This window comes from Notamacropus eugenii, chromosome 1 (assembly GCF_028372415.1).
Source record: "Notamacropus eugenii isolate mMacEug1 chromosome 1, mMacEug1.pri_v2, whole genome shotgun sequence".
Taxonomy (NCBI): Eukaryota; Metazoa; Chordata; class Mammalia; order Diprotodontia; family Macropodidae; genus Notamacropus; species Notamacropus eugenii.
The window spans coordinates 342,438,440-342,465,243 of record NC_092872.1 but is presented as its reverse complement, the minus strand read 5'-3'; the positions used below and the strand labels follow the sequence as shown (position 1 = coordinate 342,465,243).

Below are 26,804 nucleotides of genomic sequence, written 5' to 3'. Positions count from 1 at the left end.
TAATGATCATTATTCTTCCAGAATCAAATGACAAAGCAAAAACCCAAACACCATAATGTGCAAAATGATAAATATACACAACATGCAAAATAATAGCAAGAATAACAATGTAGAACTTTGGAACAGAGAAAGAAAAGAACCAGTTATTCTAAAGATCACAGCCTAAAAGATAAAAGTAGGAGAAAAAACAACTATGCTGCAAACTACAAGACAGTCATTAAAGACAACAGTTTCAATGACAGACAAAACATTATTCAAGTAACCAAGGGAAAGATCTTCAAATATAAAGTAAAAGATATTAAAATAATATGAATGGGTTGCGGCCATCAAAACACAGAATTGATTAAAAAAACAATTTCTGAGCAACAAAGAAACTGAAGATAAAACAGAAGACAAAATATCGGGCAAAACTTTGGCAGATTCAAGGGATGAAAAGATGTATAATAAATAAAATAAATTCATTTGAAGCATTAAAAAAATATGGAAGTAAATAGCTAAGACAAAAGAAATACAAGAAAAGTAAATAAAGAATGGAACTAAAGAAGGAAAAGTAGCAATTAAATTATATCAGAAAAAAGAAAGAAAAAAGTAGGAGAAAAAACTAAAAGAGAAAAAACTAGAAGGGAATAAAACTTGAAAAGACTTGTTGGGTATAAAACAAAAATAAAACATTAGAGACCAGTCAAAGATTTCTCTCTAAAGGTGCACTAAGAGAATATAGTGAAAGTGAATTTTAAATGAAAGAAGGACTGGTGGCAGAACTGACTTAAAATATTGGTAGATTCAAACTCAAAACAAACTGTCTATAGATACACCATTTGTGTCTAGGCATGCACATATATACAAGTGACATGAAACTGCAGAATAAGACAGTACATAAAAGAGGAAAGACTTTGCTGATGTGACATCATCCTAGTGACCATAATCTACTGTTTTTTTTTTAAAATTTATACTACATATATTGTATGTCTGTAATTTTCAGAATGTTGTCTCTCATATTAGACTAAGTGATCTTGAGAGAACTGACTTCCTTTTCATATTTGTTGTATATTCAATATGGAATTAGTTGCTTAATAAATCTTTTTTGATTGACTAACTGATCAGTAAAAGAATATAGAGGCTGAATGTGAGGGGGAATGTGGGGTATACCCTAAGTGAATTCATGTTAATGAAAAAGAGAAAATGATTCTTACTAGTCTCTAAGTTCCTACGAAAAAATAGGTTGAGAGAGGTTGGAAAATAAATGGATTAAATCTCATTTGAGTAATGGTTGAGGGTCATATTCAAATGTATACTGAGAAATAGAAGTAATGAAGAAAATGCAGAAAAACATTTTTTTATAAAAAAAATGAAGAAAATTTAAAACAAAAACAACAAAAAAATTGAAGGTAAGGAAAGGTTGAATGATGTAAATTAGTTAACTAAGGAAAAAGAGGGGAAGATTTCAATGACAATAAAAATTTAGAAATAAAAAAGAAAAATAAATTTATGTAAACAAAAAACATGGGAAAGAATAAAAATAAAAGTATAAGCAGGGGTTAAGGAAGTAGGGAAAAGAGTCTGTGGGAATAAAGATATCATAAAGAAGATACAAGAAAATAACTAAAGAGGCATAGTATTGTCTTTACAGAGAAAGAGAAAATGTATAATTAGGGAAAAGATAGTATTAGAAAGAAATGGAGTGAAGAAAACAAAGTCTCAAAAGGGTTGATCAACAAACAATAAATATTTTGCAATGGAAGACAGTGAGAAATAGAATAAGAAAAATCCCACAATAAGGTACTTCCCTGTAAAACACATTAAAAGCGAATGGACAGAATAAAAATGACAAATTATAAAATTTGCAGTGTATCTGATGTCTCCCCAAAACCAATGAGTTGTAGTCATGCTAAAAAAATGATCTGAGACAGAGAGAAATAAAGAGCCCAGAAAATAATATGAACAACTAATTACAATATAAATTGGAATAAACAAAACAACCAAAAATGCAAGTTGTAAAAGTAAAAAGAACAAGCAGAACTCCAAAGAGTAGAAATGAGCAGAAAATCAACACTGCTATTTTGCAGCTATATATCATATGCATTCAGAATCCTTCAATACATTAGTTATTTTTTGTTTTTGATCAAATGTATATTTTTTAAAGAAAATATTTATATAAGATGACTGAGGGGGCCATGCTGGAAAACATTTTAATGATGTACATCTCAAATAAGATATCCAGTACTCATCATAAATTCAATATATCCAAAACGGAACTCATTTTCTTTCCCCTTAAGCTGTCTCATCATGCGAAATTCCCTGTAATTTATAGAGAATAACAACATGCTCTCAATATTGCAGTCTCAAATACAAAATTCTCACTGTCTCTCACCTGCCATATCCAAATAATATCTAAGGACTGTAGATTTTACCTTTAAAATATCTGTAGAATGTGCCCCCTTATCTTTGATACTACAAACATGTTCATCCTGGTCCTTATCACAGCAAACCTACATTATCTAATAGACTAAAGATCAAGCCCAATCAAAGACACTTGTCACCACCATTTTACACACACACACACACACACACACACACACACACACACACACACAGAGGAAGCATGCTTTGACAGCCTCCATAATAAAATACAATAAGCTCTATTTGGCATTAAAAGTCCTTCATAACCTAATGTGCCTCTACCTTCCATTTCCTCTTGCACATTATGCCATGACAAAGCATCCACTATGACCTGTCTCACAATCTAATAGGTGGTTTTGTACACTATGGTGAAGCAACCAATGATTTTATCGTTTTTAAAGATTTAGTCATCAGGGCCAAAAAGCATGCCCTTATACTGAGCAAGGCTTTTCTACTACAAAGTGAACATGTTACCCTGAAGAATATTAACTTGATGTCTATTGACACCACTCCTAAGTTTGGCCATGGGTGCTTCCAGGCTATAGAGGAGAAGAAAACTTTCATGAGATCACTCAGAGAGGATCCTGTTGCTAAAAGACAAATTGGTGAATGTTACCAGGCCAACATGGAGCTCATGGATTCTCAATAAATTGAAATTATTTTTAATGCTAAAAAAAATCCAACAGTTCTGGGGAGGGGGCAAAAGGCTACAATGAATATATACCATTCAATGAATTAATAAAAAAAAAATTCTCATTTTTGTTACTCAAAATCACACCACTGTTTTGAGGCAAGAGATTTAGGAAAGGAAAAGTACAGCTAGAACATCACGTGGTCCTCTAATGGTATGAACAAAATACAGAGATTGATTGCATTTTTTTAGGGCTGGAATTTTAAACTATTTTTCTTAAAAGTATCGCCATAGGATACTTCTGTCTTGACCTGATACATACCATACCTTATAACCATACAGTAACTCTCCTCAACAAAGACTAAAACAACCATACAATAACTGCCCCACAGAGACCAATGTTATTACTACTACTAACAATGCATTACTATTGTAATGTAATTACAATACATTATTACTATTTGGATTTCCATTATCATGATTAAAAGTCCATAAAACACACCAACTATCAAGTACATTAACATAGAGATGGTATCACACGGGTACTAGATCTTAAATTGTCTAAGAAATGCAAAGTGAAACATCAATAAACAAGTTCTTCTAGTGTAAACCTGGTCAAACTTGCAGCCATAAGCAAACCACTTAAATTGTGAGTGAAGTGGGGAGTAAGCAGTAACACAGATGAGCAGGTCAAAAGATTGTTCCAGAAACATGATTAGAAATGGGTCAATAAAGAATAAAACCCAGAGAAAGACACTGAACAGGAGCATTGAGTGATGTCTGGAAGACCATAGACTTCTGACTGACACTAATTTGCATTTAAACATAAAATGTATGAAACAAACTAATGGGAAGAACACACTAAACCAACTCAGAACTAAACATGGCCTGGCCCACCTATGTAAGAGTGTGAGAAGATGCAAATATTAACTCTGGTATAAAATCAAAAATGAGGACTTCAAGGTGGAATACAAGCAAATAGAAGAAGACAGTGAATATAATGAAGAAATATTATTAAGAGTTACATGAAAGTTAAAATCAGAAGAGAGAAATTCTATACAAAAAATAAGGAAATTCTCTGAGAAAAAAGGATTATCTTAGCCAAAATAACAATAAGACTACCTGGCAAATGAGAGATTAAAAATCAAAAGAGGAACTAAAGGTTATATAAATGCTCCAGTGAAAAGAATAGAAAGGAAAATGAAAAAGTTGTTCAAAAAGGTATAAAACATTGCAAGATGTTATCTCCATGAAAATCAGAAGATTGAAAAGAGAGACTGACACAATGTTACACATATATTTCAAAATAATTGATACATAAAAAATTTAAAGTTACATGTTAATCTTATATCAAATAGCTAACTTCAAAATATCATCCAAAGACCATTTAAGAATCATCAGATTAGCCCAAAGGGCAAGTAGACTGTTGATCAAGCAATACCACTTCCTAAGTCAGAATCCCAAAGAGGTCACACAAAAGGGAAAAGGACGTATATGTACAAAAATATTTAAAGCAGCTCTTTTTATGTTGGCAAAGAACTGGAAATTAAAGAAATGTCTATCAGTTGGAGAAAGACTAAACAAGCTGTGGCATATGAATGTAATGGAATACTATTGTGTATTATAAGAAATGATGAGCAGGCAGATTTCAGAAAAACCAGGAAAAACTTACATGAACTGATGCTGAGTGAAGTGAGCAGAACCAGAAGAACATTGTACACAGTAAGAGCAACTATGATAGCCTTAGCTCTTTTTAGCAATACAGTGATCCAAGACAAATCCAAAGACTCATGATAAAAATGCAATTCATATCCAGAGAAAAAAATACAAAGTCTACATGCAGATCAAAGCAGACTGTTTTTCCATTTTTGTTATTCATTTACTTGTGGTTTTTCCCTTTTGTTGTTTCTTCTTTTGTAGCATGACTAATGTGGAAATACATTTAACATGATTTTACATGTATAACCAATATCAGAATGCTTGCCATCTCAGGAAAGGGTTAGGGAGAAGGAGAAAGGGAAAACATTTGTTGAAATCTATTCTTACATGCAATTGGAAAAAAAAAACACGACAAAAAAATCATCACCTTGCTAGAAAATCATTTTTAAAAAGTCTACAATACTGTACAAAAGCTTAATTTTTTAAAAAAATCATAAGTGAAAAATAAAAAAGATTTAATAAAGTCCATAGGCATTCCTTAGAAAAAAAATGCAAAATGAACCTATCCAAAAAGTCACAGACAGAACACTCCAATCATCAAAAATCCTCTTAGTGCATAGAGTCTGTGCACATTCTTTCTCTAAGGCTAAAAGAAAAGCTTTTAAAAGAGAATCTTCTGTAGAATTCTAACGGTTATCTGTAAGGTAAAAACTAGAAGATAGGGCATTAGTCTTCAAAACTAAATATAGCAGGCAAAACCAAAACAACTGATCAATTGTTTTGCACTCCCGTTTTCAAACAGGAAAGATTGTTCCCCTACGATGACTGGAGACAATTGTTGCTGTTTCTTCTTCATCTTTCAATTGTTTCCCTAATGTTCAGAATGATTTCTGAAGGACTTTTGTGTAGATCTTATAAGCACAATCATGAACATGTCTCTGGTTACCCTTGTCAGGGAGTAAATGAGATTTCCCTGTAATTTTCTCCACTTGGGAACACTTCTTTATGACTGATTATTCTTACAAAAATACATTCTGTTTCCTATTATCATCATTCCAAATACATGCAAAACATATAGAAACATCGGTAAAGACCTGGAGTGAAAATGAGAAGACTTAGATTAAAACCTCTCAGTTTCCAAGCAAAGAAATTTAAGGCCACAGAATGAAATTACAATGGTCATCAACAAACATTTATAACAAGCCTATATTGCACTATGATTAGGATTGAGAATACAAAGAAACTGTTTTTAAGGAATCTACATCAGAGGTAATTACACATAGACATACATACCTACATACAAACATAGATAATATAGTTTACGTAGCACTTTACATCATTTAACAAATGACTCTTTTCTACAAATTTTAATAGTAAAGAGACTGCAGTTATTATCACCACTTACCAGATGAGGAAACTAAGGCTAAGGGGGATTAAATGACTTTTCTGGGGTAATACAGGTAGTTCAAGTATATGAAAAGATTTGAATTCAGGTCTTCCTAACTCCCAGCCCAAAATTCTACAGATTGTTCTAATAGTTTGTAAGGGACTATAAATAAGGAAATGGAATAGAGAAATGGGCAGATCTTAGAGCATAAGGATTGAGATGTAAAATAAAGAATTGAGTCTATAAAAGATAGATGATGCCAAGAATGTCAGTTTTAGAAATTTATATTTTATCCTGGAGGGAACAGAGGACAACTAGAGTTTGCTGAGAAATGGATCACTTACATGAATTCTAAGCAGCAAAGGCAATACTCAAATGCTCATTCACTACTTTTAGATCCAATGATTTTTCTATCCATTGAAAATGCGATAAAGAAAATTGCATTCTGACAAGTCCATGGTTTTGAACACCTCCAAAATATAAATACAAATACAAAAGTAAATCTCATTTTCATTCAGATTTTAGACTAAAAGGCTTGTAAACACAGTCTAGGTTCTTAATTTTATTATGGAAAATAGGTGCAATCTATTAACTGAAAACATTCAGGGCATCCTTCCACAAAGCCTTATTATGTGTCAGAGGTAAATGAGCATGAAATAGAACTTGGAAAATATTGCCCTAAAACTCAAGTTGGTAATATGTCGCTATGATCGAATATATAGAAAATGTTGAGGGGAGGGATCTGGAAATGATTTTGTAACAATTGCCTTGTGATAGAAGAAGTTTTTATTTCTCTCAATTCAGAGATAATACTCATTTCTTCCCAAATTTACTTTTACCAGAAATATTATGGTGGTGAAAACAGCAATTTTTCCAAAATGTAATAGAGATAAAGTAGGGCATTTGTGCTCTTCTGAAATAGTCCCTTTACTCATAATGTCCAGATTCTACTATATTTCCTTTACAAACCATAAGAAGTAATTTCAGACAACTCCATGAAAAAATTGTTTGTTCACCATCCATTTTGTTACCAAGAAATCATCCAGATACAATTGTTCATTCAAGGATAATCACATTAATAGCAACAGGTTATTATTGACACCAGGTCCAAAGAAACTTTGGGCCCTAAAATGGTCAATAGCATAGAATATTTAAAAGGAGGAAGATCTCAGTTTCAATCTTCCTCCATACACTTACTGGCCATGTGATTTTGAGAAAGTCACTTGAGCTCTTTTTGTCCCAGGTTCCTCATCTATAAAAAGGGAATATTAGCCATTCCTACCTCACATGGTTTCAACGTATGGTAAAGGTAGTGGAAGTGTTTTCCAAACAACAAAGTAATTGCGAGCTACTGTTTATATTGCAGTCAGGATAATATATGCTTAGACTATCCATTGTGATTATAACTTGTTATCTCAAGTTCCAAGATAAAGCACCAAACCCTTTGCCCTGATTAGACAATTCTAGTCTTAATACATGGTAGAATTTTCTTTGGCAGCACATACAATATAACTGGAACAATACAAAGATCAGAATGGGTCCTATGAAAGGATGACATGAAAATTTGTGAGGTATTCCATACTAAACATGGAAAATTTGTTAAAATAGTTTCATTGTTAAAGGATTATGTCAACATGTAGGAAACTTGGGCATATTTATTAAATTAAGAGTCATTTTCCAATTGATGAATGGTCAAAGGATATGAACGTGTAGTTCTCAAAAGAAGAACTCAAAGATATCAATAGTCAAATAAAAATGTTCTAAATCACTTTTGATTAGAGAAATAAAGTTAAAACATTTCTGAAGTATCACATTATACACAACAGAGTAGGTAACATGACAGAAAAGGAAATTGTTAAAGCTAGAGGGTAGGAAGAAAAGTAGAAACACTAATATGTTATTAGTGGAGTCAAGATCTGGTCCGACAAATTGGGAGAACATGATGGAACTATGGTAAAATGATACAAAACTGTGCATACATTTTGATAGAAATATTACTATTAGGTTTCTATGCCAAAGAGAAGAAAGAAAAGAGAAAAAGACCCATATGTACAGAAATATTTATAATGGTTCTTTTTTTGTGATGGAAAAGAATTAGAAATTGAGGTGATGCCCATCTATTGAGGAATGAATAAACAAGCTGTGATATATGAATATAATGGAATACTATTGTGCTTTTAAAAATTTTTAAAGAGGATGGTTTCACAAAAACCAGGGATGTCTTATATGAACTCATGCAAAGTAAAGTAGAAGAACCATGAGAACATAAAAAGTAACACCACAATAGTAAGGATGATAAACTATGAAAGATTTAGCTATTCTGATTAATTATCCAAGACAATTAAAAAAAAATCCATGATGAAAAATCCTATCCATGTTGAGAGAGAACTGTTTACCTCTGAGTGAAAACTGAAGTATGCATTTTTCACTTTATTTCTCTTCTGTTAGTGTGTTTTCATTTGTACTGTGGGTACTAAGAAAATGTTTTACTTAGTTTTACATGTATAATTGATATCATACTACTTCCTTAACCAATGGATTTGAGGAAAGGAGAGAATCTGGAACTTAAAAAGTTTTTTTAATGAAATACTAAAAAAATTTTTAGTGCAATTGTAAAATACTTGACAAAATAAAGCATATTAAAATGATACGTGTTATAGCAGGAATAGTATTGGGTTTGAAATAGCTCTAGTAAAATCCTAAATGGGCCACTTAGAAAATGTTTTCCATACCATAACAAATTGCCTCCTACTTAACTTTTCACTCTTTTGAGGGAACCTAAAGAAACAGTTCATGGTAAAGCTTTCTAATGAAATAGCAAGTTAATAAATTTAATAGTGGAACATTTCTTAACATAAAACAGCAGCTGTCTATTTTATAAATTTACATGACCTGAGAAGGAAGAGTAGAAATACATGGTAATTGCTTATGGGGCATACACAGACCATAATTAGACTCTGGGCCTGTTCTACCAAGTCACATAAGCACTAGCAGATTGGATACAACCTGACACTCAGGATTCTAGGTACAATATGCCAAGAGATGAGATTGTTCTTTAATTTCAATAGATTAAAAGCCAAATTTAAGTATTATCCCCCAACAGAAATGACCATTTACACTTAGAAGTGTTTCTATATCGTTGATTTTCCAATATATATTATGACGATATCAATGTAAACAATTGCTATCTCAGCATAGATTTCAACCAAAACAATTAATATAAATTTTATCTTTTACAAGGGATTATTTAAAAGAAAAAGAGACTACGAATACCAAAATGGTATTAGTTAACAGAAAATGAAATTTTGAAACTTCTAACATCCTTACATTGCTGGATTAAAATTGAACAAAAAACCCCCAAAATATTAGTGCAGGTAACAGGAGCCAAGTATCTCTAGATAGCACCAACAATCTGGAAGTTGTATTGAAGAAAGTTTATTACTTCTACACATAACATTGACATTGTGGGTATTTCCAGGAGGGATGCCTTTATTCAAACAGATATATAATATTAGTATGTAATGTTGTATGTTAAATTGTATATAATTGATTAAAACAACCAAATGAAGAGTACAGGGATCAAAGAGAACCAAGTTTCCCAAATATGGCTCAATAACACAATAATCAAAACTAGCAAGAGAATATAAATTGGGAAAATTAAGGACAATAAAAACAAGTAATAGTTCCTTATGAGAAGAAATTCAATAAAATTGATTCATACTAGCGAGAAGCTAAATCATCTAAAGGGGTAGTATTGAAGTTCTATAATTCAGTTGTTTCATTTATGGCTAACTTTTTATGATGCAATTTGGTGTTATCTTAGCAAAGATATTAGAGTGGTTTGCCCATTCCTTCTTCAAATCATTTTACAGATGAGGTACTGAGGGAAACAGTGTGAAGTGACTTGACCAAGGTCACATGACTAGTAAGTATTGGAGACTGGATTTGAACTCAGATCTTCTGACTCCAGGCCAAACACTCCATGCATTGTGCCACCTGGCTGCCAAAAGAAACAGCAAAAATGTATACCAAAATATATTTACAAATATTCTGTACTTACTAAAAATTATAAAGAATTTACCATTGTAATAAAATCATGAGAAAAATTAATTTGAAATAAAATAGGAATTAATTCGGAAAGAAAAATCCATTTTAAAACAGATTGAAAGGAAAAACAAAAAAAAATAAATGAAATATTAAGGATAGAAAGATTACTATAAATAAGGACAAAACGAGTGAATAGCTAAAAATAAGGGTATAAAATAGCTTAATTATTCATATTCTTATGGAGTAATAAAAGATTCATGTATAAAAACATGGATGACAGATAATAAAAAAGGCTATTTTAGTATCAGGATGGCAGAAAAGAGCTAGAACTATAATAGAAAAAGGATTCTATAAGAAAAAATTTTAAAAACCTTCTCTGAAGTAAAAATAGAAATTATGAGATGCAAATTATGCAAAAATATAGCATTTGTCATACCTACACGTGACAGTTGAACTACAAAATAACAACAATATTTTTTAGAGCCAAAGTCTATGAGATCATATTATCATTCATGCAACATTCCTAGGTGATACTCTCTGAAATCTTACTAGAATGACAGGTAAGATCCCTCACAGGACATTGTTTAAGTGCTGACAGAAAGTACACAATCCTGAAAGTTTAGATGGTACCTATGCAGTGTTATATCTAAGAAACACTGACCAATATGTGGCCTCCATTGATGATAAGTCAGTGAAGATTACTTCTTTGAATAAACATATCATAAAACATTCCACCCAGCAGGCTGTGACAAAATACATATAAATACATATAATACATACACCAATACATATAAAAGTCATAAGAAAGTAGGATTAAACTTAGATGTGCAAAGAGAACCCACAACTTCTAGAAAACATTTTCTGCTATTTGGGCATTATTTATGAAATTTCCATTATGCAAGTTAAACATTTTCTGATAGGCTCCTTGTACACTCATCAAGTTGCCATTTGATACTTATTCCAATTGCTTTCTACAACACTTAAATTGAATAAGCACTTTTTCTAAATTTCCTTTGTTAACTTATCTATTTATTTTTAGTTTGCAACATTCATTTCCATAAGAGTTTGAGTTTCAAATTTTCTCCCCATCTCTCCCTCTCTTACCCCAAGACCATGCATTCTGATTACTTCTTCCCCCAATCTGCCCTCCCTTCTATCACACTCCTCCCTTCCCATATCCCCATTTCCTCTCTTTTCTTGTAGGGCAAGATAGATTTCTATACTCCACTCCTAGTGTTTATTTCCCAGTTGCATTCAAAAATAATTCTCAAAATTCATTTGTAAAACTTTGAGTTCCAACTTCTCTCCCTTCCTCCCTCCCCACCCATCCCCACTAAGAAGGAAAGCAATTCAATATAGGCTACACATGTGTAGTTTTGCAAAAGACTTCCATAATAGTCATATTGTGAAAGACTAACTATATTTCCCTCCATCCTATTCATTCCATTTATTCTATTCTCTCTTTTGACCTTGTCCTTCCCCTAAAGTGTTTAGTTCGAATTATTCCCTCTTCTCATTTGCCCTCCCTTCTATCATTCCCCCCAGACTTCACTTTTCCCTTTCCCTCTAGTTTCCTGTAGTGTAAGATAGATTTTCATAACAAATTGAGTGTGCATGTCATTCCCTCCTTAAGCTAAATGGGATGTGACTAAGTTGCACATTTTCTCTCTTACTTACCCCTTTTCCCCTCCATTGAAAAAGCTTTTTCTTGCCTCTTTTATGAGAGATAATTTGCCCCATTCCATTTTTCCTTTCTCCTCCCAATATATTCCTCTTTCACCCCTTAATTTTATTTTTTTAGATATCATCCCTTCCAATTCAACTCACCCAGTGCAGTGTGTGTGTGTGTGTGTGTGTATGATGTCTCCAACTACTCAAATACTGAGAAAAGTTACAAAAGTTACAAATATGATCTTTCCATGTGGGAATGTAAACAGTTCAACTTTAAAAAGTCCCTTATGATTTCTCTTTCCTGTTTACCTTTTCATACTTCTCTTGATTTTTGTGTTTGAAAGTCAACTTTTCTATTCAACTCTGGTCTTTTCATCAAGAATGCTTGAAAGTCCTGTATTTCACTGAATGACTATTTTTCTCCTGAAGTATTATACTCATTTTTGCTGGGTAGATGATTCTTGGTTTTAATCCTAGTTTCTTCGACTTCTGGAATATCATATTCCAAGCCCTTGGATCCCTTACTGTAGAAGCTGCTAGATCTTGTGTTATCCTGATTGCATTTCCACAATACTCAAATTATTTCTGTCTAGCTGCTTGCAATATTTTCTCCTTGACCTGGGAAATCTGGAATTTGGTTACAATATTCTTAAGAGTTTTTCTTTTTGGATCTTTTTCAGGAGGTGATTGGTAGATTCTTTCAATACTTATTTTAACCTCTGGTTCTAGAATACTGGGGCAGTTTTCCTTGGTAATTTCATAGCTCTTTTTTCTAGGCTCTTTTTTCATCATGGCTTTCAGGTAGTCCCATAATTTTTAAACTGTCTCATCTAGATCTATTTTCCAGGTCAGTTGTTTTTCTAATGAGATATTTCACATTGTCTTCCCTTTTTTCATTCCTTTGATTTTGTTTTGTAATTTCTTGGCTTCCCATAAAGTCATTAGCTTCCAACTGCTCCACTTTAATTTTTAAAGAACTATTTTCTTCAGTGAACTTTTGAACCTCCCTTTCCATTTGGCTAATTCTGCTTTTTTAAAGCATTCTTCTCCTCATTGGCTTTTTGGATCTCTTATGTCATTTGGGTTAGTCCATTTTTAAGGGTGTTATTTTCTTCGGCATTTTTTTGGGTCTCTTTTAGCAAGCTGTTGACACTTTTTATGATTTTCTTGCATCACTCTCATTTCTCTTCCCAATTTTTCCTCTACCTCTCTTACTTGATTTTCAAAATCCTTTTTGAGCTCTTCCATGACCTGAGACCATTGCATAAATTTTTGGATGTTTTGGATGCAGAAGCCTTGAGTTTTATGTCTTCCTCTGATGGTATGCTTTGTCCTTCCTCATCCAAAAGGATGGAAGAAAATGCCTTTTCACCAAGCAAGTAACCTTCCATAGTCTTATTCTTTTTCCCTTTGGGGGGCATTTTCCCAGCCAGTTACTTGACTTTTGAGTCTTTTTTCAAGTGAAGGGTATATTCTAAGTACCTGCAACTTCTCAGTTCCTCCAAGGTGACACAATCAATGGAGAGGAGTTTACTCCTCTGCTTGCCTATACTCTGCTCCGGGAGCAACCACAAGCACTCTTCTGCCCAGTATCTGCAAGTGGGATTCCCTGTTCAAAGCCTCCATCAGCTCCAGCATGCCAGTGCTCTTCTTCACCCCAGGGCTGCTACTTGGGGCTGAGATTCAGATCAGCCATTCAATTCCCTCACAATCTTTAGGCCTAGGGCTCCCAAATTGGACACTGCTACCACAGTGGCAGCCATCACCCTGGCCAAACTGTGTTCCCTTCTCACTCAGGTGAAAGAGCTTTCTCACTGACCTTTGAAGTTGTCTTTGAAATTCGTGGGGTGAGAAATCTGGGAATCTGCTGCCTGTGATTTGGTACCCTGAAGCCTCCTCTGGTCCTGTCCATGCCACATGACCAAGACTGGACTGTCCTCCACTCCTTGCCTGTTGAATAGACTTCTGCTGTCGGCCTTTGAGGATGTCTTGGGCTGGAAGTCTCTTTCACTCTGTCATTTTGTAGAGCTTCTACAGATCCATCCTTCTACTTCACCATCTTGCCTCCACCCCCTATATATTTTTCTAATGTGTATGGAGATGTCCACATGTGGACAAAATGGATAAATAGTCTAGATGGTTTTGCAAGTCAGTAAGGCATTATAGAGGTGAATCATATTACTTACTGCAAAAGTTCTAAGCTATTATTTAACTAAATTCCTAGCACTGAAAGAATATATAATTCAACCTAGATGGAATCTTAAAGGTCAGTGAATGTAAGCCACTTAACTGATGATAGACATTCAATGGGCAAAAATGAGTAAATGATTTTTTATCATTTGATCAGAATCACACAGGAAATAAATCATCCAGAGGCAGGATTTGAACTGAGATCTTCTGATTCAAAATTCAAAGCACTTCTTTAAGTCCTCTAAATATATGATAAGAAATCACAAAAAAATGAAAAATGAATTAGGAACACAATACATTCATCAATGAAAGGATGGTTCAACTTCAGATATTTTCAGAAAAAAGTTATAAAATTAATGCGAAGAAGTGGCATGTCCAGAATTTGTAACCAAGAAAAGCACTATATGTACTATGAAAAAAAGAGGTATTTGAGATGCAAACAGATTTCCTAAGATTTAAAGAGAAATGGATGTTTCAATTGTAATTTTCAAGTGTAACAAGGGGACCCTATAAAAAATTAAATGATATCTAAAATTGCAATTTCCTAGTAAGAATAAAATAATTAAGAAAATATAAAAATCTCTGCAATGTTTTATTGACAAAAATCTTCAAGTTATTGAAAATAGGAAACAATACACCTGGAAATGGAAAAGGAAGCAAGATGATTCCAAAGTAAAGTCCTGTCTCTGGGTAGAGGAAGGTCAACTTAGGTATTTTGCACAATTGATAAAAAAGTTGATTTAGAGTGATTCTGTTATGCTGAGGTTAGTAGGAAGAAAAATGAGAGTAAGAAGAAAATATATAATTCCTTTCAACAAATAAAATGTAGAAAACATATACCTAACAATTACAACACTAAATGAAAATAGAAATATTTGCAAACAATACAGTTACAATATGAATTTCTGAATTCTGTAATGAATTTGTGATCTCACTGATATGTGTAATAACTCCAATGCCACATACTGCTTTCAGTCCAAACATTACCTAATTCCATAGAACTATTTTCTATACTTGTAAAGATTGAGTCCCACCAACATTTCCTTCTTTTCAAGTATATAGATCCAACAACAAATAATAGTAGTATTCCAATATAATTTTGAAATGCCCTATCAATGCAAGAAGATGAATGTGAATTCAAGACTGACTTGGTACAAGATCATGGGAAAGTTTAGGTTTTCTAAAATAACATTAGGATAGCCAGGCAAAACACAGTATCTCTGCCCAAATAAAAAGAGGAACTAAAAAACATTTCCTTACCTTTGAAGAAACAGTCCTTGCTATGGATAATGTAGATTTTCTTTTTCTGCAGACAGGAGGCCCGATGAAGCTCACAATGGTTCTCATAAAATTTACCATCAGATCCACAAATTGGCATATAAGTAGACTTGCAGCCTTCCAAACATTGACATTCTGGTATCTGAGTCTCTTCGTTTACAATACAGTGACTCCCACGACCACAATGCTTATTTTCACATGATGCATGTAAGTTATCGTGGCCAAAATACACTAAAATAGAAACAAAAAAAATGCAGAAAAGTTTAAGTACCATTCACTTAAGATTGTAAAAAGAAATTCTTGTTTGATGGCTTTCAGAAAAGAGAGATAGGCTATGCTTCCCTACTGTGTTGAGGGAATGCCAGAAAATGCAGGGAATCAAAAGGTTTCTCCCTTAATCAGGCCTGTACTGGAAAATACACAATGATGACAAAAAATGTTTTTCCCTTAAACCTAGCAGCTGGAGCAGAGAAGGATGAATGTCTCTACAATTTAATTTATATGTAAATTATTATTCCTTGTCACCTCACTAGATTATTGAAATAGTTTACTGCCTGGTATCCCTGTCTAAAGTCTTATGACAATGCAGTGCCTCCTCAAACCAGGTAAGAGACTAATGTTCCCAAACATAGATTTGGCCATGATCCTATACCTATTAAAAAAAAAAAAGATCTTCAGGAACTCACTATCATATATAGAATTAACAAAAAATCCTCAATTTAGCATCTTGCCTTCTTACCCTGAAAAAATAAACAATTTCGTACATTTTAACCCTCTACAACTATATGGCCTCATACAGTATTCCTCAGAGAAAAAAATCTCTTACTATACTCTGGACATTTTTATTGGTTGGAACAAATAGTTGGAACTCTGCTTTCTCTTCTAAACCTCCTATCTGCCTCTTCTTTCTTCAAGACCCAATTAAAATCTCAGCTATGACATGAAAACTTGGTTAATTTTTAGTCTCCTACCACAAACATTATCTACAAGTAAGCCTGTTTGTACATTGATTATGTATAGCTGTTTCCAGGGAACCAAACCATGCTCCTTTAGAGCACAGTCTGTCTTTTCCTTTATTTGTATCCTGATGGCTTACCATAGTTCCTCCAGCATCACAGGTGCTTAATAATAATTGTGAAGGAGAAGGAGGAGGAGGGGAAAGAAGAGGGGAGGGGAGCAGAGGAAGAGTTGAAGGAAGAGTAAGGACAGAGATACAGGAAGGAAAAATGAAGTCACAATAATGATCCCAGTGTGGCTCAGTTATAATTTAAACAATTAGAGTAACTGTTAGAACATTCCTTGTAAGAGCTTCCCAATCCCTGAGCTTTCCTGCCCCATATATCCAAGAGACTTTTAGACATAAAGAATAGAAGAAGCAATCTCATCTCACAGAATAGAAGTCTACCTTCACCCTGATTCCTCCCTTCCTTTGTTTCCCCTTTAGCTTCACTCCATCTTTACTAGGGGACTCCCTCTCTTTCTCAGGGGCACTTAAGAACTGACATATTGAACTCTAGGAAAGGAAAATACCCAGCAAATTATAAACACGTCTCCTAGGAATTGATTCATATCATGACTCCCTCCAAGCATGATGATGAATGTCATCCATCCATGGATAGAAATAGTGTCCTGCATAACATCATCTATTTCCACATAGCCTCTCCACCACTATTATCTAGAAACTTTCTTTGGTGGCTATTAGTGCAGAGTGACATGGAGAAAATTAAAGTTCTCTGAAAATCAAATTTCCATGGAGAAATTAAAAGAATTATATATATATATAAGATCAATAAAATATTTATATTTGAAAAAATATCACTAGCATCATAATTGGCATAATGGATAAAATAGCACTGCTAGATACAGAGGCCCTCAGTAGAAATCCTTGTTCTAGCTCTTTTTTATATCTGAGGACTCTTCTTGAACTGTAGAATAAAGGGAGTTGATCTAATTCATTGTTGATGAAGCTGTGAGCTGATCCAACCATTCTGGAAGGCAATTTGGAAGTATGCTCAAATGGCTACAAAAATGTGCATACTCTTTGATCCTGCAATAGTGTTTCTAGGACTGTAAATCCCCAAAAGATCATAAAAATGGGAAAGGGTCCCACATGTACAAAAATATTTATAGCAGCTCTCTTTGTGGTGACCAAAAACTGGAAATCAAGGGGATGTCCATTAATTGGGAAATGGCTGAATAAATTGTGGTATATGAATGTAATGGAATACTATTGTGCTATAAGAAATGATGAACAGGAAGACTTCAGAGAGGCTGGAAAGACTTATATGAACTGATGCTGAGTGCAAGGAGAAGAACCAGGAGAACTTTGTACATAGCAGCAACCACAGTGTGTGAGGAATTTTTCTGGTAGACTGAGTACTTCATTTCAATGCAAGGACTTAACAAATTTCCCGTGTACTCTTGAGACAAAATGTCATCCACATCCAGAGAAAGAAATATGGCATTTGATCCCAGAATGAAGCAGACCATTTTCTTTTGTATTATGTTTTGTTTTTTTATGATTTCTCCCATTCATTTTAATTCCTCTATGCAACATGACTAAGGTGAAAATGCATTGAATAGCAATGTATGTGTAGAACCTATATAAAATTGCATGCCGTCTCAGTGAGGAGGGAGGGGGGAAAGAAGGAGAAGGAGGAGAAAAAAATCTAAGATACATGAAAGTTGATTGTAGAACACTGTAAACAAATAAAATAACTTAATTTTAAAAATAAAAAGTCAAAAAAAAACAAAGGGAGTGGAAAGAAGACAATTTTGACTAGTATATTCAAGCATTGATGGGACCACTTTATGTGGGGACTATGGAGTTCTGGTCCATGAAATTTTCATTTTATCAAGTAGACCAAGAAAAACCCATGAAGGTTGTTGATATAACTAAATGATGGAGATGATATTTGAGAAAAATAATCGAAGCAATGTGTAGAGGATGAATGAAGAATCAAAATGGCAAAAAAGTCATCTTATCATCGAACAAAATTAAATTTTCTTAACTGTAGACTTTTAAAGCCTAAAGGAAAGGTAGTAACTGCCAGATAATGATGAATAATTCTTCCCATCACTGGAGTCAGCTGTGTGGACCAATCTACACCCTCTAACTCATAGGAAATTCATCAGACTTCAGTTAAACCCTAAATATGAGGGAGAAAACAGGAGGTACAAGTTCAGTTCAGCTAATGAGACCCCTAGCAACATAATAACAAATGGAAAAAGTGGTTGAGAATGATGCAGGAATACTAAGGGGGAAAGTTATAGTGAAAAAGGGGATGATCAAGTGTGACAGCAGAGAGATCATATCAGGGACAAATAATGAATGAAAGGTAGAGTACACAGCCCCAGTGGTAGAACACCGTCAGGATACAAGGTCCATGAGGAGAAGGTTAAGGAACACGACACTGGCAGTGATTTGAAGATGGCTTAGAGGAGGTGAGATTGGAAAAGCAAGGTTAGGAATTTTTATGAAATCCTATATTGACATAATCATGCTTATCTCAAAGCTATGTCCTTTGAGCAACATTCATTAAGCACCTGAAAGTATGAAATGGTTTAACACAAGCAAGAAAAATCTCATACCTGTTGGCTATACCTAATTTATCAAAGAACTGCTGGGAGTTTATTAATACCACATACTCCATTTTTAGATGATATTATACCCGCCTTTGAAATCTGCATGAGAATACACCTAAAAGAATAGAAAATGTGAGGACAGGTGAGCTGGATGCTCTATCAATCACTGAGCCTCCTCTGAACAAGGAAATCAACATGAAAGAAAGAAGAATTTATTGGATTAGGGTGGGAAAGGATTATAGTAATTGCTCTGACAGGGAATTTAAGAGAGCCAAGTAAGAGATTCAGAGTTTTACCAGTGGAGGTGATACAGAGCATGTGATGCAACTTAGTATAGTGGATGGATATCTTTAGACTGGAAGAGCTAATGGAGATTCAAATATCTGGTTCTCCTCTCCCAGTGTTATCATACCAATGGGTTCTGGTGCTCTCATAACGTAGATGAAATCAAGGAAGCAATACAGATATCCATGTATGCTAAGCACTTGTTACAAAGGAATTGACATTGTCTCATTTGACTCTCTCAACAACATTGCAAGGTAAGTACTATTGCTATCTTCATTTCATAGATGAAGAAAATGATGTATTATTCAATGTATGAAACAAAGTTCAAATCAAGATCTGACTGAATCAGGAGGTTAGGAAACAATCCATTCAACAAGCTACTTCTCATGATGAATTCTGAGAATACACTCAACATAAAAATACCAGTCTGAATTATACATGGTAAGCTGGAACCTTATCTCTCCCTAAAACTACTACTGCCTTCACCTGAGAGACTGCCTTCCATCTGCTCTGTATATCTTAAATAAATCTCTTCATTCACAGGTTGTACTCCCTATTAGAATGAAAATGTTAAGTTATGGGCTTCTAAAGAAAGGTAAAAACAGTGCCCTCTTTTCAATGAATTTCCATTCTAATAGGGCCTAAAAATATGGCCTGCATGTTTGGACTTAACCCATTGATTGTAATCACCATAAACTTGAAAGGAAAAGAATCCATTAACTATTCAACTCAATAAGTCATTTAAATTCCTCAAACCTTAGTAGGCTAAGAAAGTTGACTTTTTAAAGAATCATGGTAAACTTAAGGGTCAAAGTTTCTTGGAGCAAAATAAAGCCAGATATATTGCTGAGAGAAATCTGTGATTACTTTCTAAAGAATATCTGCTTACATAGTCAGGATGTTGGAAAACTCTATACAGATTTTTGAGACAGCTAGGTGGCACAATGGATAAATACCAGAAGTGGAGGCAGAAAGACTCATGTTACTGATTTCAAATTGGACCTCAGACATTTAGTAGCTGTATGACCTAGGGTAAGTCACCTAATCCTGTTTGCCTCAGTTTCCTCATCTATAAAATGAGCTGGAGAAAGGAACAGGCAAATCACTCTAGTATCTTTGCCAAGAAAAACCCAAATGGGATCACAAATAGTAAGAAATGACATTCATGTATTACCAATAGAGAGAATTTTTGTTTCCAAGTTTTGCATAAAGTACCAGTTGCACATTTTACATAAATGGAGGGAAAAATCCCCTAAGTCCTGAAACTTTTTGGTAATGTTACCATTGATAATGGTATGATTTGTGTCATGAAGAAAAATCAGTGTGGAAATTAGAAAATACTTCACATTTTATATTATTGGAGTTAATACTCTGTACTACAGATACCAAACACCTTGACTTATGTTACTGGAACACTCCTGACTGTGACCAGAAACAGATAAAAATGTAACTGGGATACATTTCACAAAATAATTAAAGATTTATAATAATACAAATGATCACATTTTAAAAGAACATCAATTAGCAGCCAGCAGGGATACTTATGTAAAATTGAGTGCATATCCCATATATTTGACTTTTATACTGTTGGTCCACACCACAAAGATCAATTCTGACTGTTTTGGGAGTTAATTCATATGTGCGACTCTTGCCTCCATCACCAGAATGCACCGCAAAGAGAGCTGCTATGAACATTTTAGAACATATGGAATCTTTCTCTTTTTCCCTAATTATTTTAAGAAATACAACAAGTACTCGTATAACATGATTTAAATATTATGAACGATGGTTATCTAATCATTCAATTTCTTGAAATAAAGGATTATGCTTCCAAAAATCTAACACACCACATTCAAAATTCTCCTTATATATCTTGATAATAAATGAAAAATATTAGTTAACTTTTTTTTTAACCATTCTGTAATCTCAGACACTAAGTGCCCACTTCTACTGCATCTTCTTTTATAGTTTCACACATAACACATTGACTTTATTCTCTTATACACCTCTCCTGGTTTTTGCAGGCTCTTCATTCACATGCTTAACCCATTTGACATCTTCCAAAACAGTCATGATGGAAAATGCAATCTACATATTGAGAAAGAATTAGGGAGTCTGAATGCAGAACAAAGCATACTATTTTCTGTCTTTCTTTTTTCTTTCTCATGGTTTTTCCATTTTGCTCTGATTTTTTTCACAACATGACTAATGTGAAAATGATTAATATGAATGAACATATACAACCTATATCAGACTGCATGCCATATTGGGAAGTGTGAAGGAGAATGACTCAAAATCTTATATGAGAATGTTGAAAACTATAAATTAAAAAACTAAAAAGTTGAGAGCAATGTTTCCCTTGAACGCAGCTTCCTCTAGGCCTAGTTTGGTGTTCTGTACTTAGGAAATTATGAAGTATTCACTGATGGAATGACTGATCTCATGTGATACTTTTTGAAACTGAGGTCAAGAGAGGGAACATATCATTTATTTGACCAGTTAACAGGCATTTATTGACGATTTACAATGTGCCAGGCAGTCTGTGAGGTAGGGTAGATTCAAGGGTTTAGACATCAGACAGGCAAATTAGCCATTATGCTGACGTCACATAAATGAGCATAAAAAGAATGTGCTTTGATGATGAGCACAAATTTTATTGACTTATTACATGCCTGTCATAGAAAATGTGGGACCAGATCTCTTCTTGGAAGTAATGATAGGACAAACTGTGCTATGATTATTACATATTTAGGATTATGAACTGGCTGAAAGTTCCATTTACCTTTCTGGCAACCCTAATTCTATCAATGCCACAATCCTTTTGTTCATGCCACAAAAACAAAGAAAGAAGCAGTTTTCTTCTCTGCAATCCAAATCAGTTGCTAAATCTGGTTGTAAAATCTACCTAGAATCATATATTAGAAATAGAAGGGATCTTAGGAACTATCTAGTCAAACTGTATCATTTTAATTCAAATGATTCATTCCCAGAGGACTCAACTATTTACCCTCGCTAACACAATCCTAGTTCAGATATTCACGACATTTTGCTTAGACTTATTTCAATAGTCTTACTAGCATATAAAATGCTACCTTAACTTCCATACAGTCCTCACCTATATCTGTTGTACGTTACAAAACCAAATTAAATGTTCAAACAGATAGCAGTGATCATCTTTGTATCTGAAACCTTTTAAATTCTCCTAATAGCCTAAAGAATTATGTTAAAAATATGTAGCCTTCCACTGAAAAGGGGGCCTCCACTAAATATCCCAAAAGTCTTTGGTAAAATAAGGAAATTGAACTTTTTAACTTTCTCCTTTTCTGAGACATTACATCTTTCCTTAAGCATTATATCATCTTTTATTTGGCCAAATGATCCCCAACTTTCAAGGCATTAAGAATGGGGCATTTTCAAAGAATGATCACTTACCTACTAATTGGGAGTAATTATGACTTCTTAGAAAAAACTCTATAAACATGGAAACTAATTCAATGCTTACAATGGGGAACACTTCCCAGCATTATGGAAATTAATTTAGAATTACAAGGAGAAAATATTTTCATACTCTCTGACCTAGAAAGTCAACTGCTATACTGCAAACCAAATTATACTTATTTCAAAATGAAATGCATACATAAGTCAACACACATAAAGTTACATATGTAGTTAAAAAAGCTAAAAAATAATTGATAATCATTAATTAGGAATTAGCTAAACAATGTAGTGCATGAACATGACAGCATACTGTACAAACAAAAAAATGGATGGCAAATACTGAGAATGACTTTTACTAAGTTGTACAAAGTCAAGAAAGGAAAACCAAGAAAAATACAAAATAAATTATTATAAAAATATTAATAGAACCAAATAATCAAAACAAAATTCTGAAAAGTGGTTTGGTGCAAAAGGAGAAAAGTCTCATGCCCTTTGCTGAGTTGTGAGACAATGTAATTAATTACATTACACAATTAATATTAGAATTTTTCAATTTTTTAATTTCTTTTGTAAAACGTTTTCTCCCTTAATTACATTCTTGGTATATGATACCAATAGGGTGCTTGGGGAACTGCACTTGGACTCCAATTTCAAAATCACATTTCTCCCTAACCTCAAAACATTATATCTGGCAGTTTCTCCCCAATTGAAGGACATCTTGCCCTAGCAAAACATTTATCTCTTCATGATACAAGTAGTCAGCTGTACCTACAGAATTTATTAGTTTGAACTGTCTATGTACTGACTTAACTTGCTGAGTACTAGCTCCTAAAGATATTTATTATTCACTGGATTATCTATACCATAACCCTAGCTCATCATATGCATCCTGGACTCCTCATTATGTATATCCCAGAGTCAGACATATATACACTCGCTACGTTTATGCTGTCAAAACAAGATATTGATTGGGGCAACCTGGGTATTTCTCACTCAGCCCTGACAGTTAGTTCACTTAGTGAAGTTTTATGCTTAAAACCACACCTCTTTGTAACCCCGCTCCCACTGTTCCTAGGCTATTTCCCGAGGAGTCTGGGTAAAATGCCTGGGCAGTAGATACTAAAAAATTACTACTTAACCACTCCCTAATCCCTTCATAAGTCACCTAGGTAGCATATTTATCAAATGTTTTACTGTAGGTTATCCTATATAAACTTCAAATAACACTCTTTAGGTCACAGGTTCTCTAAAGAATTCTTGTCAGCTGAAAAATTTAATAATAAATATTTGCCACCTTGACTTAAAGAATGCTTGAATCAAGGAATTCATTCCAGATGACCATCTCCTGTGCTCCAGTCCTTGAGGGACCCCAAACTTCAACAATAACATTGAAAAGAGATAGTGGAAAAATACGCTGAGCTAAGCAGGTGATAAAAAATTTATTACAAAAATATTTTCTTTACCTTTTTATTAATTAATTGGTTTTTAGTTTTCAACATTCACTTCCACAATATTTTCAGTTCCAAATTTTCTCCTCATCTCCTCCTCATGTCAAGAAAGCTTGCATTCTGATTACTCCTTCCCCCAATCTGCTGCCACTCTATAATTCTCCACCCTACTCTTATTCCCTTCCTCTCTATTTACTTGTAGGGCATAATAGATTTCTATACACCATGGCTTATATGTTTTATTTCCCAGTTGCATGTAAATAGAAATATATTCATTTTTAAAACTTTTGAGTTCCAACTTGTCTCCCTTCCTCACTTCTCAACAACCACCATTGAAAAGGCAAGCAATTTGATATATATATTATACATGTGTAGCAATGCAAAACACTTCCATAACAGTCATATTGTGAAAGACTAATTTTATTTCTCTTCATTCTATCTGCCCTCCATTTATTCTATCCTCTCTTTTGACCCTGTCTCTCCTCAAAAGTGTTATTCCCTCTATACAACAAAGGCAATTAGAATAAGGTTCACTCTTTCCCTCACACCTCCCCCTGCTTGCCTTCCATTGGAAAAAACTTTTTTCCTGCCTCTTTTATGTGAGAGAGAATTTACTCCATTCTATTTTCCTTTCTCCTTCTCCCAATATATTTCTCTCTCACTGCTTAATTTTATTGTTTTAGATATCATCCCTTCATATTCAACTCACCTTGTGATGTGTGTGTGTGTGTGTGTGTGTGTGTGTGTGTATAAAATCCCTCCAGCTACCCTAATACTGAGAAAATTCTCAAGAGTTAAAAATATTATCTTTCCATGTAGGAATGTAAAGAGTTCAACTTTAGTAAGTCCCTTACCACTTCTCTTTCCTGTTTACCTATTCATGTTTCTCTTGATTCCTGTGTTTGAAAGTCAAATTTTCCATTCAGCTCTGGTCTTTTCATCAAGAACACTTGAAAGTCTTCTATTTCATTGAATGACCATTTTTTCCTCTAAAGTATTTTACTCAGTTTTTTTTGGTAGGTGATACTTGGTTTTAACTCTACTTCCTTTGACCTCTGGAATATCATATTCCAAGCCCTGGGATCCTGTAATGTAGAAGCCACTAGATTCTGTGTTATCCTGATTGTGTTTCCACAGTACTCGAATTGTTTCTTTGTGGTTGCTTGCAATATTTTTTCCTTCAGTGTGGAACTCTGAAATTTGGCTGCAATATGCCTAGGAGTTTTGCTCTGGGGATCTCTTTAAAGAGGCAATCAGTAGATTCTTTCAATATCTCTATTGCCTTCTGGTTCTATAATATCAGGGCAGTTTTCCTTGATAATTTCATGAAAGATGATGTCTAGGCTCTTTTTTTTGATCCTGGCTTTCAGGTAGTTCCATAATTTTTAAATTATGTCTCCTGGATCTATTTTCCAGGTCACTTGTTTTTCTAATGAAATATTTCACTTAGATTTTTATGTTTTTCACTCATTTGATTTAGTTTTATAATGTCTTGATTTCTCATAAAGTCATTGGTTTCTATCAACTCCATTCCAATCCTTAAGGAATTATTTTCTTTATTGAGTTTATGGACAGTTTTTTCCTTCTTCTCCTCATTGGCTTTTTGGATCTCTTATGCCATTTGGGTTAGTCTATTTTTTAAGGTATAATTTTCTTCAGCATTTTTTTGTTTTCTTTAGCAAGCATTTTACTTGGTTTTCATGATTTTATTGCATTACTCTCATTACTCTTCCCAATTTTTACTTTACTTCTCTTATTTGATTTTCAAAATCATTTTTGAGTTCTTTCATGGCCTAAGACAAATTCATATTTTTCTTCGAGGCCTTGAATTTAGGAGCTTTGACTTTGTTGTCATCTACTATTTGTATATTTTGATCTTCCCTGTCAACAAAATAAGATTCTATAGTCTGATTCTTTTTCTAGTTTTTCCTCATTTCCCCAGCCATTTACTTGAATTTTCAGCTCCTATTCAAGGTAGTTCTCTGCTTCCAGTGGGGGCAGGTGGTGTATTGTCAGCCAATGGATCCCTGCCAAAATCTGGGTACCTAGAACTCCAGAAATACCCATTGTCCCTGAAATGGCTGCTGCAGGCTCCTCAGGCCTGTCCATTACCCTGGGGCTGGGGCAGGACCACACTACTCTTTCACACATGTTGTTTCCTTTGACCTTCCAATTTGTCCTCAGCCATTTGGGGTTAGGAAGTCTGGAAACCACCACAGGTATCACTGATTCAGTCTCCCCTAGGCCTGCTCAGGTCCTGCCTATGTTGGCTCAGCCCATACTAGACTGTGCTCTTCTCCCATTCTGTCATGATAGAGGATTCCTTTCACCTTCCATGACTGTCTTAGGCTGGAAATTTTCTTCACTCCACTGTTAGGTAGGTTCTGCAGCTTGATAATTTTTTTAGAGTCATTTTTTACAAGTATTTGGCTAGGTTTGGGGAGAGTTCTAGCAAGTCCTTCCTTTAGTTTGCCGATCTTGGCTTGCCCCCCCCCCCCATCTTTTTTCTAAATGATTTTTATTTGCTGTCTCTTCTACTTAGCAATGCGTAGGAAAATTTTGGAATATGATACCATTCCTACCTCATCCATGTTGTGTCTTTACTCTCCTCTTATGACTTCAACAGCTCAAATAGGTTTAGAAAACACTAAATACATGGTTCCCAGTTCTATATAATAACCCAAAGAGTAGAACTTGAGGTCAAATCTAAATAAAGAATGATGTACTAAACATTTTTGCTTAGATATGGCACAGATAACAAAAAAATCAATGTGAAACAAATCAT

The 26,804-nt window shown here is 34.0% G+C and overlaps 1 protein-coding gene and 1 pseudogene across 3 annotated transcripts in view; one reads left to right on the top strand and one right to left on the bottom strand.

Annotated features, from left to right (window-relative positions):
• Positions 1 to 26,804, bottom strand: part of FSTL4 (follistatin like 4) — a 785,658-nt gene that overhangs the window by 470,060 nt on the left and 288,794 nt on the right. For all 3 annotated transcript variants that reach the window (XM_072629961.1, XM_072629963.1, XM_072629962.1), the window contains one exon: positions 15,246 to 15,494. In XM_072629961.1, coding sequence (XP_072486062.1) covers positions 15,246 to 15,494 — 249 coding nt within the window. The remainder of the gene's footprint in view (positions 1 to 15,245; positions 15,495 to 26,804) is intronic.
• LOC140521820 (U6 spliceosomal RNA) lies at positions 7,564 to 7,663 on the top strand (annotated as a pseudogene).